Source organism: Hipposideros armiger, unplaced genomic scaffold, assembly GCF_001890085.2.
Source record: "Hipposideros armiger isolate ML-2016 unplaced genomic scaffold, ASM189008v1 scaffold_262, whole genome shotgun sequence".
NCBI classification, from domain to species: Eukaryota; Metazoa; Chordata; class Mammalia; order Chiroptera; family Hipposideridae; genus Hipposideros; species Hipposideros armiger.
In genome coordinates this window covers 592189-609920 of record NW_017731612.1, presented here as the reverse complement: position 1 = coordinate 609920, position 17732 = coordinate 592189, and the positions used below count along the sequence as shown (strand labels likewise).

At 53.0% G+C, this 17732-nt stretch overlaps 1 protein-coding gene across 22 annotated transcripts in view; it reads right to left on the bottom strand.

Annotated features, from left to right (window-relative positions):
• ANK2 (ankyrin 2) overlaps nt 1–17732 on the bottom strand; it is a 284146-nt gene that overhangs the window by 60507 nt on the left and 205907 nt on the right. For 16 of the 22 annotated variants that reach the window (XM_019656561.1, XM_019656546.1, XM_019656560.1 and 13 more), the window contains 7 exons: nt 15602–15700; nt 14899–14997; nt 10729–10827; nt 9647–9745; nt 6231–6303; nt 5039–5092; nt 1783–1927 (listed from right to left, as the gene is read on the bottom strand). In XM_019656561.1, coding sequence (XP_019512106.1) covers nt 1783–1927; nt 5039–5092; nt 6231–6303; nt 9647–9745; nt 10729–10827; nt 14899–14997; nt 15602–15700 — 668 coding nt within the window. The remainder of the gene's footprint in view (nt 1–1782; nt 1928–5038; nt 5093–6230; nt 6304–9646; nt 9746–10728; nt 10828–14898; nt 14998–15601; nt 15701–17732) is intronic. The other 6 variants (XM_019656555.1, XM_019656559.1, XM_019656563.1 and 3 more) reach the window with 1 other exon arrangement.

Below are 17732 nucleotides of genomic sequence, written 5' to 3'. Positions count from 1 at the left end.
AACATCAGCTCACATCACAGCAATGACTTCTCACACTGTCGAAATGGCCAGGTCTAGCATTTGACAACTCTCCTCCAATCCTGGCTCTGTCTCGCTGTCGAGGGACCCCCAGACACAGACATGACGCCTCCCTCACACTCGCACCCCAGCACCACACACCACCCTGCTCCTGACATGCGCCAGGATCCCAGGCTCAGGATCTGATTACGGCTTAAACCGCCTCCCCCACTCTTCCTCACCATCACCACCCATGGTCCCGTCTGTTCCAGGAAGCCAGAGCCTTGGGATCCAGGCTGCCGGGCAGTCCCACTGGCCGTCTCTCTCCCAGCCCGTCCATGAGTTTAGCCAAGGTACCTTGGGCACGTCTGTGCCTGCAGCACCTACACAAGGCCAGCCCAGAAAGGCACTTACTATGTGCACCACATTGAATCGTTAAAAAATAAAGAAGGGAGAGGGCCTTCGTGCTCAAGGAAGTCCGAGGAAAAATTGTTTTTGCTGGGGCCGGCCGAGTGGCGCGTTGGTTAAGAACTGGCTTGGGACACCAGAGGGCTCCGGTTCGGATCCCACATATGAGGGCCAGTGACACTGCCCTCCACAGCTAAGATGCTGAACAACAGCTCGACCTGGAGCTGGGCTGCCGGGAGTCGCCAGCGACGGCGTAGGCTGCAGCCCCTGCTGCAGTGGGTTGCCATGGGCTACCGTGTGTAGCCAGCAGCCAGCGTGAGCGGCCAGCAGCCGCAGTGAGCCGCCGTCCAGAAGCCGGCAACTGATCTGCCTCGCCCGGGAAGAGCGCAATGATGGTGCCAACCTGGGCCAGTGAAGCAACGTCCTCCACAACTAGACTGAAGAACAAAAAAACGACAGCAACTTGTCTGTTCCCCTTCCCCCAATTCCCCAGCGCTGTTCCCATCCCCCAATTCCCCAATAAAAATCTTTTTTTAAAAAAAATTGTTTTTGCTAATTATCCATTTAAAATTGACTACTTGTTAGGGTATTTATTTCTTAGACTCCAAACATGCTGAATGCAGCTTATCTTACAGCCAAGATAAAAACTACAAGCCTGAGATTACTGACTAGCAAAAGACGGTACACGCCACGGACAACCATCCGTGTCACCTAACTTGGCAACCATCATTTTCAGGGGGGACCATGGGATGTTCTCACTCAGTTTGCCTCAGAAAACAACAAACATCAGTTGGGCTAGTCAGTCAGAACCCCAAAATATCACTGATCTGGTATTTCAAAATGTCACACAAACACCCAGGCTTGTCCCTAAAACCTAGGCTCCTTCAGACCCGGCTCAGGCCACTCTCTGGATCCAGGCTCTTGCAGGGTTCTATCCTGGTTCTTCTGAATTTGCTCCTTTTTAACCCTTCTACTCACAGAAATGACAGCACTGACAGTGAAACCCACGGGGACCAGAAGTGTCTGGGTGTAACTGCCAGCTAGCTACAGCGCCCATGAGGCAGGGCTGCCCTTCCCGTCTGTCTAGAGGAGACAGTGGGAGGTGATTAAAGACAGCTGTTTAAAGGCGAGAGCTCTAATTCAGAGTGCCTCTGCTTCCTGCTGTTTGACTGAATGTCTCTGGGCCTCGGTTTCCTGTTCTTTAAAATGGGCGCATAAAGATGCCAGAGAATGCAGCGAGACAGCTGCTGGCTGCTGAGAGGAGTGAGGCGCCTGTCAGGCGTTGCCAACTGTGTCTGCCTCTCTCTCTACCATCGTGAACGAGTGTGTCACTCGCTCCTGGCCGATATCAAGTGTGAGCTTCCCGTGGGCACCTACCTGTCAGAGCGTCCTCCCTCCAAACTGTACCGCAGGTAATTCATACCGTCCAGGAACTGACTGCTGGGCAGAGAGTCGTCGCCCAGCTCTTTCAGGTCCTCAGGCCGGAGGTACTCCCCGCCGTCTCCTGTCATTGTGTCATCACCTGGAAACAATCAGGGAGACAGAGAATTACTCGCTGAACGTGGTGTCGGGCACGAGCACGGCCGTGACTGGAAACGGCAGCGTGCTCGCCGACACCGCCGAGACGCCCGTGGGAAGCAGCAGAGCGCGGGCGCCGAAGCGGCACAGCTCACAGGCGGCCTCCGCGCCACACGCCGGTCGCTTCCCCAGGAGGACAACGACCGGGGCTGTGAACCTCGATCCGGCTCCCTGTGCCGTTTGTAGCTGACACCATTTAACCTAACGCGCGTTCGCTCGCTACGGAGAGCGTAACAGGGCAGCATCCCAGCGGGTCACACTGCATCGGACACCGAGAACAGGCTGCCGATCAACTTTCAGGACCAACGCGGAGCGAGAAGGGAGGCGTCGCTTTAGGACAGTGTACTGGGCTCAGTGGCGCCCCCCAACTGCATGTCCCCCAGGAGCCTCAGGACGCGGCCTCGTTGGGAGACGGGGCCAGTGCAGGTGTGGTCGAGGCAAGCACGGGGGTGGCACCGCAGTGGCTGGAGGACAAACAGGGCCCCTCCCCACAGCCTCCTGCCGTGGACTTCTGGCCTCCAGAATTGCGAAAAGAATGAATCTGAGCCACCGAGTCTGTGGTGGTTTGTGGGGGTCCAAACCTCCCCAGGCCCCCGGTCTGCCAGGCCCTTCACCCCACACATAAGACGCCACGTCTCTTGTGAAATGCAGGAACCGCCCCCCACAAACCCCCTTCATCTCACACCGGCTCCTCTCCCTCCCATGCGCAAACCCATGAAACAGATGCTTGCTGGCGCGACAAGTTAGCCGGAGGCCCAGAGGTGATTTCTGCCGTGGAAAACTGCCCTGCTGGCCTTCTCTGGCCCAAATCTCTGCTGGGGTCTCCCTACCTCACCAGGTGCCTTTTGTCACCTGAAAAAAACATGAGGGGAAACCCACAGCCTATCTTTTCTGGTGCTAAGAATAGATGCTGCAACGGCCGAGACGTGGAAGCCACGGGTGTCCGTCGGTGGGCGGAGGCCTACAGAAGGTGCGCGCGGCTGCGTGCTGCTCAGCCACGAAAAAGGACGAGTCTACCGTCTGTGACAGGGATGAACCTAGAGGGTGGTGCTGTGCTGAGTGAAGTCAGTCAGACAGAGAATGACAAGTATCGTATGACCTCACTGATACGTGGAACCTAAATTAGAGAACGCACCAAGGTCACAGATACAGAGAACAGACTGGTGGCTGCTGGGGGCAAGGGAGAGGGGAAATGGTGAACTGCCTTTTTTGACTTTGAATGAACTGAACAAAAACCAGTTTTAAAGGAGACCCTGCCCTGGCAGGTGGGTGTTTCAGGGAGGCCTTGTGTTCCTCAGAAATCGCCCTCTTTCCAATGTTCCCCTCACACGCCCAGCACACCCCTGCTGGTCTGGTCTCTGTAAAAACCAGGCTTCACTGTTTCAATTATTAGTTGAAATCTTTGCTCATTTCCCAGACTTTTCAGTTAAGAATTCCACATCCCACAACAGGCCCAGCGCGTTGTGATGCCTCCGCCCAGCGGAGCGACCAGCTGGCCGCTGGGCCACTCTGGCCTTTCCTGTCTCAGGACCTCCCGTCTCCACCCCCTAAAGCCCGCACCTCCCGCCACCTCTGTGCTCTCAGCAAGTCCGTGGGCCTGCGTGGGGCAGGCAGGCAGAGCGGCTGGGTGGCACCGTCGTCTCGCCGTGTGTCTCAGAGGCCTGCCCAGGCAGGGCTCACCTCTGTCCCGCGTACCAGCAACACAGCTTTGCACACAAAGCAGCCCTTTCACTCTCTGCTGCCTGGACTCATGCGCGGAAAACCTGATGGCTGCACTCCGGCCAGTTAGGCTAAAGGACGTCCACGCTCGTCCTGGACGCTGGTGCGATACTCACACACACGGTTCCTATGACAGATGGGATGTAAGGAGCCCGGGCACTGGCGAATGCCGTCCAGGCATGTGGGACCACACTCTGTCCCCAGGAATGACCAACAGCGGGTCCCAGGAAAGCATTTTAACTGCACAACATGTCAACCAGCCAAATTCCTTTTAAGTAATTCTTTGCATTAAAAATGTACTTCACGGCACTCAGATACATCCTATACCTAACTTGTATTCAACTGGAAGCTCTTCCTGGGAAAAATGTGTTATTTAATTTTTGGTTATCTCAAAAAATGGAAGCGCCTCTCACCACAAAGGTCTTCTCAATCATTAGCCAATATTCCTCTCAGAGCAAGAATTCTTATCACTGATAACTTTTAATATATAACGGTTTCAATAAAAGTATACCGGACACGACAGCTACATCTGACGCTGCAGCGGGCACGTCCGAGGGGCTGCTTCCTGTAAATGGAATTCCTACAAGCCCAGTGAACACTGAACGCAGAGGCTGTTGGAATTCTTTAACAACTATTTTGGGAATAAATAACTATTTTTAAATGAAATAATCACCACCTAAGTTATATGACTTATAAATTTACATTTTTCATGTGATAGGTTTGCTGAAAGTGGTTCCATGTGCTGTGGGACCTTCCAACTAGATGGACTATCTCACTTTTCCCCAGACACTAAGCTCCTCCTAAATAATGTCTAAAGGTTACTTTGTCTGCATTCCTCGCTACCTTAGAAATGATCCCATTACCCCATGACTACGAATTTAACATGTTTTGAACCACATCTAAAACATACCTTACCCAAGAACGATGTATAAAGTGCATTAAGTTCAAGCAGGCTTAGTTGTCAGCAGGTTCACGCTAGTTCAATGTCGACTTGCTAAAGAATTATGTTTTCTCTAAATTTGCATTCTAAGAAGAAATGTTCCTTTTGGAAAAAGACTTACATAATGTTCATTAGATAATGTAAGTGTGTTAATATGTCTCAGTAGTAGTTGCAAAACCATTAATAGAGTAAGTCACGGCTTCATGCTCCCAAGTTAGTAAAATCCACGCACCCAGATGCACATATGCGCACCTGCGCCACATGACACATGCCATTTCCAAACACATGGTTAGTATTAGGCGCCCAGGTTTCAATATTAAGCAAGTCGCTTCTATCCAGGTAAGAAAAATCAAAAGCAACGCAAAGCTTTCACTCCAAAACTTCCCCTGATGGTACCTGAATCGCTAAGTGCTCCCCCATCAAGACAGTGGTCACCAAACTGCCTAAAAGCTGTTCAACACATAAGTGAGAATGAGAAAGGTGATCCCATAAAACAGAATAAATACGGGGCGCATGCGCGAATGTTGAAAACGAGCTGCAAGTATTCGGATGGAACACAGAATTATCATCATCAATATTGGAACCGCTTTGGCAACACCCTGTCCTCACGACAACACACGGAGCTAGCACTCATTTGTAAGTTATTAGAAAAGCCGACACAACTCAATGCTGACCAACAGGTGAGTTAACAAATCGGTTCCAAATAAAGACGTCTCAGCGTAAAGCTGTGCTTACTAATGATCATATCTGAGAGAACCTGGAGTAATTCCCTCACCGTACCTCAGGAGGTCAGCTAGTCCTGGGCCTGCACCGTCCTCTATGGCGGTAACGTCCCGACCGAGCACGCCTGACTGCACGCTTATGTGCTGCCTTCACCACCTTTCAGCAGATTTTTTTTTGCTCAAGAAAAGTTAACTATTCCCATTGAAGTGGAGGTGGGGGCCCAGAACCCTGATGTGGGGCCTGGAGCGTGAAGCACCCCAGCCAGGAGCCCCCGTGCTCCTCAGGCAGTGGGCTCCTCGGAACCATGACAGCACCGGCTTGGATAACATTTACCAGCGACCACGGGGGTAGTGGACCCAAAGAATCCAGCGCTCATGGTGAAGTTCTACGGCTTCCTGCTGTGCTATTTCTGACCTTCTCTAATGTGCCTCTGGGTTGAGACTGTATTCTGCACGCTGAACCCATCAGCAAGCAGAGACTGCGTACAGCACTGATCGAGTCCACTGCAAGGCCTTTCACTTTAAGGCATTGTAATAAAAATGCGGTGTAACATCATCAAAACATGTTAACAACAGCTGTGACTGCAGGTAGCTGTTTTAACAGATGGCCAATTTCAGTTTTTTCCCCCTTCCCAGCCTTGTCAGCAGTAAGGCCTGAAAGACAAGGCCGGCTGCAGACACACCCGTCACAACCCTCCTTCCCAAGCGGCCCGAGTCCTGTCCTGAGGCGAAGGTGAAGGTGAAGACGTGACCTTGCAGTGAAGACGCTGTCACCCACGCCCAGAGGCCAGCTCAGTGCATGAACACAGGACAGCCCACCTGTGTGAGATCAGGACAGACGTCGTACAAGACTGAACAAGTCTCACCCTCTTCGTCAGAAACATCCAGGACCTCGGTCATCGTCTCGGGAACATTCAGCTTGTGTTTCTCAGTGATAGTCTGAAAAGAAAACACGCTGGTGTTAAGCACGACATCTAACAGAGGACCGGAAGCAGCCTGTCCTGTCCGTGTGCATCTGGGAGCGCCCTGTCTCACTCTCGCATGAACACCCCCTTGTGCCTCCTGCAGACAAAGGATCCGAGCTCTGGGGAAGGTCACCGCTTTGAGTTCCTGTTTGAAAAATACATCCTTTAGCGACGGCATTAATAATGAGTTGTATTGAGAGGGCAGCTTAATGTTTCTAGGGCTTCCCCAAAACGAACCAAGTAATGTCTGCAGAAAAGCTTTAAAAAGAAGCAACGAGCATACGCAATGTACTGAAAACCAAGCTGCTGGGAAGAAGCTGTAAACAACATGAAAGACGGAAACTGGGCAAAAATAAGACGCGTCCCTGGGACCAGGGGACCCCCGGGGGGGACCCGTTGTCCTCAGAGTGTGGCTGGGTTACACTGCGGCTGACCACGCTCAGAGCCCACAGCCACTGCCAGCCGGTCCTGACATGGGGTGGCGGGGGGCCAGGCTCCGGACTCGGGCTGCCTGGGCTCAAATTCTACCCTGCTCATTTATTAGCTACGAGGCCTTGGCAAGTGTCTGTACTGCTCTGTGCCTTGGTTTCCTCATCTGTAAAATGGGGATAATACTGCTCATAAGATCCTTATGAAGATTAAATGGAATAATATTTATAAGGACTCTAGGAACAGTGCTTGGCACACGTTAGTCCTCAGTGAATATTAGTGACCATAAATTATTATTCTTGTAATTTCAGTATTCGAAATAAAGGGCCCCTGAACTTGGTCATTCAGGTGCCCGAGAGACACGGTGAGTGCCCTGCAGGCCAGGTGCCGTGTCAGGCCCCGGGGTGCCACAGCGGTGAAGAAACGATAAAACCTGAATCTCACAAGGTTACATAGCACTTCAGGACAGTTGAGCCTCAAGTTCGTATCTCTAGTTTCTGCACTGACAACGTATTACATACACCGATTGGCACTGTTGTAGGAACTTTAGAAAAACACGACATCTCTCCAAATAAGGGTAAAATCTGTCACTACAGCCACCGAAATACAGTAGGCAGGGTGTACGTTTTTAAGCTTTGTTTGCCACACAAATATCACAGACTTGTTCGAATGCCTGTAATGGCCCGATCACCAACTCTGTTCTTTCCAAAAGCATCAAATAAACCGATGGGACAAAATTATGCAAAATACAGCTAAAACTCACAGAATGCCTAAATAGATTTTCTTTTGGGTGAGATCACCGTTTAAAAAAAGGAACAGAGGACGTGTAAAAAAGACTCATACAATAGAAAGGAATAAGTTCATTTTTCCAATTCTTAACCTATTTCGCAGAACAATAAACTCACAATTCTAAGAGAAGAGCCCAGTGTAAGAGAGGAAGGCAGTGAAGCTGGCACATCCGGACACGGAGCCAGTACACCGGCGCGAGACCGGGCGATGGTGTTCTCTTATCCCAGCTGAGGCAGAAGGGCCGCTGCGTCCCGTATTCGCTAGAGCACCACTCAGCTCAGCAGCACGGAGAACAAGTTACCAGGGAAGGAGAGCCCAGCGTGCTAAGCGGACTTCCAGGGCTAGGTGTGCGGACCTGACCGAGTGCCTGGTTTCAGACAGGACACCCGAGAATTCCCTGAGGGCCAGTGGTTTTAAACACGGATCTGCGGAAAGTCCTTCACGGCAAGTGGTATTTGTGAGCCGGAGGTGTCTTTGAACGTGGGCATGCACGTTCTGTGGTTTGGTGATGTTACAAAGGATTTCTTTTCTTTCAGAACCTAAGCCCCACCGCACAGGAGCTGCTGGTGGGCACACGTGTCTTCACCACTGAGACTCTTCGGCACAGAGCCCAGCACACGGTTCACACCCCGTACACACGGGGGGCTGCGTCAGCGAGGGGCGGGGAGGAGGCTCCAGAAGGGGTGCGAGCTCGCCACCCAGTGGTAAGTGGGTAAGAGGGACACGTGGGAGCCAAGGTGACAGGAAGCGGCTTCTAAGCACAGGGGTGCGTGGCCAGTCGCTAAGGCTTCGCTCACCTGTGACGTGCATGTGGTTTCAAGGATGCCACCTAAAGACATGTGGGTGTAGGTGCCCAGTTTGGAGATTCTCCGGTATAAGAAACCATGTGGTGAGAAAAAGCCACTGAGACGCAGCCACAGAGAGCGACTCAGGTGTTACGCTAGGTGGTGACCAGACTCGTGCTCCGCCGGCAGAACCTACTGAGGAAGCTATCCTTTAAACCTTTACAAATGCTGCGGCACACCGGCCCAAGGTTTTAGATTCTGCTTGAGAAAACATGGGGTGTGACGCTCCCATCTAAACTCCGTCTGTCTGGCCGTCGTTAATAAATCGTGGTCCCTCCATTGAAAACTCCACATGAAACCGAGAGCACTGCACGTATCTGGCCACGCGTCTCCAGGGACGCGCTCTGAGCCCGGGGACCATGCTTGTCCCTCCCACTGTCACCTCCCCCGAGAGCCCGGTGCTCCCAGGCTGACCAGCCCTGGCTGGGCCACTGTCCACCGCCACACCCAGAGCCTGTGTCTGAACAGCAGCCCAGGCTCTGCTGTCCTTGCGTTTCCTTTACAACACCAACGAGAGAGCCGGAAGCCCGAGTCCGTGTTTCAGGAGGAAGCTAACACACGAGCAAATGCCGTCAGCAACGCGCGTCGCTCTCGGGGGGCCGCCTGGCCGCCCGCCCGACGGAGCTGCTCGGAGCTCGGGACCTGTCACCACCCGCTCTCCCCCGCTCCAGGTTCTCTGGCCCGTGCTCAGAACAGCTCTAAGGGGGCCAGTTGATTCCAAACAGGGAGAACTTGGCGCTTTAATATCTACTCTGTCAAGATACAGCGTTCCCCACTAAGCACATCCAGTTTTCTTTTTGAGTGAGAAAAACTCATCAAGAGCAGAGCGGAAGTCAGGATGACTCGGTCTCTCTGAGAAAGCGCCGGAGCAGCCAGCAGCACAGCAGGCCAGGGGGCCTCGGGGAGGCCAGCGTCACCTCCGCTGAGACGAGCTCGCCCGCGGAGCCCGAGCGCTCTGCCGGCAGTGGGGTCACACCCGACCACAGCAAATGGGCAGAGGAGCAGAAAAAGCAGCCGGCCACAGGAAAAAGAGCTAAGTATTATAAAACTCCACTCACACATTGTACACGGGTTTAGTGGGATCCAAGGAAGCGAAGGCCCTGACTGTGTACAAGGGCACTGACATCTGTGCTCTTCAATGTATGTTCTACAACAGAGTTGTCAAAAGCAAAAGCCCAAAACAGTGTGTAAATGATAAAGGATGTGGCCTGAACGCTGAAACCCAGAGCCGGAGCTGATGGCTCGCTTACTCACCGTGGTGGTGGTGGTCACCTCCTCGGTCACAACCTTCAGGGTGTCGACCACGGAGATGTAGCCCAGACGCTTGGCGATGGCCAGGGCGGTGTTGCCGTTCTGAAGGAGAGTGAGAGAGAGAGCGATAAACACCCAGAAGCCGGCGAGCTCACCAGCCAGCCCTCCCTCCAACACCAGGCACAGCTTGGGAAAGCCACTAGTTCCCACCGTCACATCTGAGTCTGTCTTTGCAACTTCTCTAGACTAGGGCCCAGGTCACCATGGTAACACAACAAGTGGCATCCGCCTGCTCTTTCCAGGGAGAAGCACCTGACGCTTTAACCCCTAGGTTGTCAGCCTCCACACACCGTGCTGTGCTCAGGACACGACTCCAAAGCCCAGCAAGTGCCAAGTGCACCTGCTCCACGTCCAGGGCCCCGGGCTGTGCCTCAGGGGCAGTCGCCTTGGCTGGGCAGAGGTTCCCTCTGAACACGCGCGGCCCGGCTCCCACGCAGCCCTGGCCCCTAGGGTTAATGGCACTGCTTGCAGCCCTGTCACTGGCTCCCGTCCCACAGAGCTCTGAGCAGCAGCCTCGCAAACTGCGGCTGGAGGGGTGGCTGCAGCCAGAGCCCCTCTAGGGGTGGCTGCAGCCAGAGCCCCTCTCCCTAGAGACCAAGTCCCCGAGTCCCTGGCAAGCCCTCAGCCACATCCCCCAGCTGGGTTTCCAGACACGGCTTGTTTCAGGAAGACTGTGGGACTCAGATACCAGAAACAGCCTGACACATGAATAGAGGCAAAATGACAACACCAAAGCCGTCTGCTTCGGGCACATGGTGACAAGGCAGGGATCTCTGGAAAAGACAGTGATGCTGGGAAATAGAAGGCCGCAGTGGGAGGGAGGGAGACCAGACATGAGATGGATGGACTCCATAAAAGAGGCCGTAGGCTGAGCCCCCAGGAGCCGAGCAGGGCTGTGAGGACAGGACACTGGGGACGTCACTCATTTGTGGGGCTGACTCAAGGGAACGTGACAGCACAGGGGGCTGTGCTTGGGCAGCAGCGGGGCAGGGAGGGAGGCAGGGGTGCGGGCCGAGGCCCCTTACCGCGGTGGTGGCGTCCGGCCGGGCCCCATGCTGCAGCAGGGTGTTGATGACATGTGTGTGCCCCTGCTGGGCAGCCTGGTGCAAAGGCGTGTAGCCGTTCTGGGGGCCGATGGGGACACACGTGCAGAGAAGAAGGAAGGACAGACAGGTCAGCCTCTACTGGGTGCGTCTGAGTCGCACTCATCAGGGCCATTAGGGAGAAAGTCCCCCGGGAGCCTGCACTCAGGTCCCCAGACCAACCAGCTCACGATGAGGCGCCTGTCAATCGCACCGTCATGTCCTGGTCCCTTGGACATGACATGGGTGTGCCGACAGCAACTTCCGTGGGTGGGAGGCCTGGCACAGCCGTGTCCACACTGGTCACCTGCACAGGACCCTTGCGGGCACACAGCTTGGACCCCTGTCACTTCCTGGCCAGATACTGAGCCTTACAGCTACTGTCTCTTTTAATCTTTATTATCCTGAAAATGAGGGTGCTTGGTACATAGTGGGTGTTTCATAAATACTGGGGGAATGGACAGACTAAATCATCAAGCATTTCCCCAGTTTCGGGTCATGTGCAGACGTGACAGCTGATGTGTACAGGTGGCCTTACTATCTCCCTGCCTCAGCCCCGATCCAACCTCACGAAGCTATCTCAAACCCAACTGTCCCGGGCCCTGATAAGTTCCGAGTGGCCTTCGCACCTTATACTTGTAAGGATATATGTCCCTTTCATCTAGTATCACTGCCACCTCGTGACCCACATGGGTATTATTTGCTTCTCCATGTACTGACGTGTCTGCTGCAGGCACAGGGCTCCACGTCTCCTCCATGCTGTCACTGTGGCATCCCATCCTGGGGACATGCCCACACGTGTGACACATGTCGGTCTGACCAGCATCAGCTCTGCTAGGCGTGTGTGTCCCTGCCATGGAAGAAGCCCCAGAACCCGGGGGATGCAGACAACACAGGGACCCTCTGCTGAGCCCGGCCGCGTGGGCACTGGGGGAGCGTAAAGGAATTGAGCGTCCTTCTCCGCAAGCGCTCCCTCTGCGTCGTGTCCCCAAGCATTCTGCAGCCAAGTTCAGGACCAGCCAGGTCAGTTTGCTCCCAGGGCTACTGACCACAAGCCAGGTGCTCAGCAAAAAGCACAATGCCACGGGGACATCCCTGCCCTCCAACTCAGACCACATGAGTCCTCAGGAGACACCTGGGCCAGGAAAAGTCCCATGAGTGGATTTTCCAGGGGGGTCTGCAGCACCTCCCTGGCTTTTCCACCGACGCTTGCTAGAAGCTTCCCTGCGGTCGTCAGCCCATCCTGTGAGGGGCCCCAGGCCCACTGTCCCCCAACTACCAGCACATCCCGAACCCCTCGGGCCCTCAATTTTCTCGTTTATAAAATGGAAGTGGCCCAGATTTCAAGTTTTGTGAAGGATAAAATATGTTGTCCGTGAAATTTTTCTTTAGTTACATGAAAATGCTAGCGAACATTTTTTTCTTTCTCATTGAAGAGCTCTATAATTTTTACAGCATATTTTACAAAGAAAATGTCCTCTTACATGCTGAAGTTCTAAAACCTCTTTTCAAATTATCACATAATTGATCAAATCAGTCTGCCTCAAGCTGACATTACAGGGTTTCATTCTAATTTTAAGCCACTAATAGTCCCACAAGACAAGTTCACTTCTCCAAATTTTTATGCCAGTCATGAATGTATGAATAGTAAAGGCAAAAATTATGTTTATATTTTCATAGCAACAAATCAATTTTGGTAACTATGGTTACACATGAGATTTGAGGAAGAAAACAATTCCTTCTACAAAAATGTCATTCTATTTGAGAAAACTGAAGTATTTCTTAAAAGAACATCCTCTGAGGTATGTGTCTATCCACTGAAGATACATGAAAAAATATATTTACTTCCAAAAGCAAGTAAAATCTACATAGTTCACTTTTAAAAACCTGAAAAGTTAAAATGAGACTTTTCTCTCGACTGAATGTCCATCTGAATGCAGGCCAAACCTCAGCGAGCTTCCAAATGTTACAACTATCCGACAATCGACGCTTAACAGAAAGACCATGACAGACGGCGTGTTCAAGGTCTGCTAAGCCGCGTGCCTGGCTGCATCTTACCTTTAAGGAGAACACCTGAACTCCAACAAGAATGTCTGTCCTCAGCCCACGCGCGTGAGCTGACGCAGCAAACATGGTGCTGACGCCTGAGAATTCAGACTAGAACTTTCAGAGTCCAATTTCGTGAGAGCTCAGAACCGCTCGGAGAGCCGGCAGCAGCTGTTCTTGCCAGAGTCAGAGCAGAATCTGAACCTCACGTTAATATTATTATTTATAATTTAATAAACCAGCTTCACTTTTTATTTGCTTATGTCCAGACGTGATTTTGTTTCTACTCCTTGATAGGATATAGAGACCGACTTGCAAACCTCTTACGTGTCTCATCAGTAGCATCTAGAAGGGTGACTGGAAGCTCCTGGGTGCCCACAACGTCCTGGCAGCAGCTGGGGGCTGCCGCCATAGGACTGACACCCATGCGCAGCCACACGGCTCTTCGGAGCTGCATTTCTCCTCCCTGTGACACTAGCTGAGCGCCCTGGAGCGTGGCGTTACATGCAGACCTGGCCTCGGACACCACCAGGCAAACCAGTGAGATGGGATCAGCCCACGTTATCCCTGAGAACCTCCAGCCAGGACCCACGCCCCGTCACCTCACTGCGCTTGACCACGTGATATTCCAAACGTGACGGAGTCACAGGAATGGTGGGACTGCAAAGTGGTGCAGAGGCTCCTCAAACGATTAAAGACAGAGCTGCCACCTGACCCAGCAACCCCTTCTGGGTATTTATCCGAAGAAAACAATAACACTAACTCGAAAAGGTCCCTGCACCCCTATGTTCACTGCAGCATTATTCACAGTGGTCGAGACCTGGCACCCACCTAAGTGTCCGTGAACGGACGAATGAAGAAATTGTGATAAACACGCACACACATGCAGGCGTGAGAGTAGCGGTGGTTGCCAAAGGCGGAGGGGGGCGGGTGGGAGAAGTGGGCAAAGGCGGTCAAAAGGAAAAAGGGGAAAAAAGGGCTTTTAATGAAAACAGAAATGAATTTAAAGGTTACATGACACTGTGTACCCAGCTTGTGACTCTCCTACTATTTAGGGTGAGGGGCCCTTCCCTGAGGCGTGAGTAGGAGGGGATTAGAACATGCGTCACCCTTTACAATGCATCACCAACAAAAACACAAAGAGACGAAAAAGCCATGTGCTCCTAATAAAAAAACGTCTTATGAGTGAATTTTAAACGGCACGCTTGTTAGTCATAGAACAGTAATCATAAAATGTTCGAGGAGCTGGAGAGCGCTTCCTGGAGCGTGATGTTCCAGGCTGGACAGGAGTTAAACAGGTAAAGGGGAGAGCACCTCAGGACGGGGTGCTATGGGCAAAATGGGGGTATCAGCTGGCAGAAAGTGAAGCATCAATGGACGAGCTGCAGGGAAGTTGTGGGGTGTCCCCTGGCAGTTACCCCAGGTCAGGTCCCACTGTAGAGGCTGCAACGAGTGGAAAGGGTGAACGGGGCCGGAAGCAGCAAGCGTGGAGTAAACGTCCGGGAGGAGAATGAGTGGCGATGGGCCGGGTCCTGCAGCCCAGGCCCGGGACCGAATCCCACGGCAGGTCAGTGCCGGCCGGAGCAGCTGCGCGGCCTGCATTCTGATTCTGTGGTTAATACTCAACGAGCACAGGTGGCAGCATGTGACCATGACATTCTTTAGGGACCGTATGACTTAATATCCCTAACGTCACACATAACCTACATATGACGCATAGCGTGCTCTTAATGACGGTCAGTTTTAAAACAAGAAGGGCACGCGGGCTCGGCCACCTGTCTGTGTCTCCCCGAGGGGGACGGGGGCCAAGGTCCTGAGACCAAGGGACTCGGCCGGAACGTGCCTACTGTGCCGGCAGAAAGGGCTTCTCTAACTTTGTCACAGAAGTTCTGAAGCCAGCCTGCATGGCTGTCCCAGGTTACAGAAGCCAAAGTCTCCAACGGCCCACAGACTACATCGCCCTTCCAGCGACTTCAGAAGAAACACATGTGTCACACATGAGCCCGGGGAGCGTCCGCGTGGCTGAGCCTTTGTGCTGACAGAAGGGAAATCGGAACAAGCATTTACCTTGGTTTTTGCGTTGACGTTTGCTCCCTGCTTCAGAAGAAAGTTGACCATTTTCACATTTCCATAGTGACAGGCCACAATTAAAGGAGTGTAACCAAGCTGTAAAGAACAACAAACAAGTAGATGACAAGTTCAGCGCTTCATACGCGAGGGCAGAGGGGTGACACAGGGTGGGGACAAATCCCATCTGTCATACGAATGTTACTTAGCAGGTTGTGTGTGTCCTGTGGATACAAATTAGGGTCAGAACAGACCCAGAAAACAGGGAACTAAACACCAGGAGAGGCGAGCTGATGTGTGTGACTCAATCTGACAAGGACCAAGAGATGCACAAATGACAGGACTGCAGACAAGGAAGACAGGTGAGTCGTAGGAGACTCTGGAGGAGACGCGTGGAAAATGGAGCTCGGGTGGCCTTGAGGGTGCCACGGCACAGAGAAAGGAACGCCATTTCACGCAGGGCGTGGGGACAAGCGCGTCCTCTTGACAGGCTGAGCAAGAGTCAGGCGGCAGCTTCCGCCTCACGGCTGGGTCTGCCCGGAGAGGCCCGAGTCCGTGCTGCCCACTGGACTTGACCCAGCGGAAAGGGGGCCCAGGGTCGGCCTGGGAGGACAGGAATGACTGATTCGGAATGGACTCTTGGGGGCCCTGGACTTGGGGCGCCTTACGGGGCCACTGGGCATCACCCAGATCATGAGACTACCTTCGTGTGGGCGTCCCGGTCAGCACCATGCTTGGTGAGAATGTCAGCCACATTCACTTTGTCTTCCTGGGCGGCGAGGTGTAAGGCGGTGAGGCCGCTCTACGGAGAAAATGGGGGCAAAGGCTGCATTTCAGGAAGAAAACACACTGCATCACCGTAACACCAGGTCCTGAAAAGTGCTGGGAGTCACAGCCTCTCCCCAGAGAGCACAGCAGAAACCGAGGGTAAACCCTCCGTGGGACTGACTTTCCACCCGAGATGGATTCTCCAAGTCAGTCAACACTCACAAATCCTGTTTTCTATACTGGGTGCCGACTTCAAAATCACTCAGCTGCTGAGCTTTCAGACAAGTCATTTCAACCCATCAGCGCCTCCTGCTAAGTCCACGTACTCACGTCAATACTTGGCCGACCAAGCCCTCCTTCTATCTTATAAGCAGAGCACTAACCTACGTTGTCAGCAACTAAATATCACATCAATGTATAAAACGTACAGTGACAGAAAATGAGTTCAGAATGGTTTCTCCAGCACCCAAAGGTAACACACAGTTTTCTGGATTCCTGCAAATGCTAAAGAAAAAGTTACCTCATCACGCACATGTACGTACAGCATCGTAATTTGGCCAGCTTTGTGTAAAACGCTTGGCATGGACACATCCAGCAATTACCTTAATTAGCTGAATATGCACTTGAAGCACAGTTAGAAACTAATACAGGATAAAAGAATAGACAAGGGCCGTGACTTATTCAGTCAGTGCCACAATCTGGCAGCCTCACCACAAGGGCACGTAGCTTCCATGAAGGAAAATGGAAATTTAAAGAGTACTGTTAAAACCTGTCACCTGTGTCTCCCAGGTGTTTCCTGAGCACCTTTCATTCACCCGATTTCCCAGCCACCTGAACATCTCGGTGGACATGCGCTGCTGCCCTCGGAGTTCGCACTCCAGCTCGCGTCCCCTGCACCATGGCGTCCTGTCCCCACAGGGCCCACTCACCAGTGTCTCCCCTCCCTCGGTGCTCTCTGCTGCTGCTGACTGTGCAGCCTGCTTGCATCTGGGGCAGGCCCCTCCCCCAGCACACGAAGAGCAGGTCAGCTCTGAGCGCGGCTTTGCAGGCCTCTCGCCTGCAGTCAGGGGAGGCCCAGAACGCCAAGCCCCAGCATTCACAGCCTCCACCGTGGGCCACCTCCAGACACCAGCAGATCCTCCGACCTCTGACCGTGTGAGGGCCGCCCACAGCAAGAAGGGCATCCTCCAACTAGAGAAAGGCTCCTTTCATGGCCTGGGCTTTAAATGTTATGCCATGGGACTGGATACGGGATGCGGGGTCCCTTCTCCATCACACTTTCTACTGACAAGTGACTACTTGGAGAGCAGGACATTACTGATCTCAGTTGGTCTTAAACTAGAAAAGAACATACACGCTTTTCTAAAGCAATGGGGAAATGTATTATGGTTTTGCTGATCACCTGCGATCACATACTCGTACAGTTGCAGCTGGCTTCAGGGAGTATGTAGAGTATAAGACAGACACACACACACACGTTCTTATAAAAATCAAAACAGAGTTACATGTGACAGTCTCTTCCCCCTACATGCCTGACTGTTAATTCTATGCGTCTGTGTGTCCGCAGAGGCCAGTCTGGAAAACGTGAGGTGCCTGAGGTGCTTCATTAACCACCCTCATTCTCCGAACTCCACCACTCACGCCAGCCGGAAGAGGGCTCAGAATCCATGTTTCACTGTGTCCCCTGCCCTCCCCACCCCCAGCAGCTGCGTCTGAGGCCCAGCGGGCTGGAGAACGGCTTGGGCTGTGGCTGGAACAGGAGCAGTGGTTTGGGCCACACCCCAGGTGAACAGTCACCTCTCTTCCGGGGTCTGGAATGAGGCCCAGCAGGCCCTGCGGACATCCACCTGCCTGCTGAAGGTGGGCTGCCTCGGGAGCAGAGGGTGAGCCTCCCGGGACACGTGGTCGGAGAACAGGTCTACAGACAGAGGTAAGAGAAGTGACCTGCACGGCAAGTCAGGACCCAAAGACGCTGCCACTCAGCGAGTCCGTGAGCCTGGCTCCCCGCCTGCTGCCGGTCCTGGTCCCTCGGAAGGCTGACCCCTGTGTGTCCTTGAACTCTACAC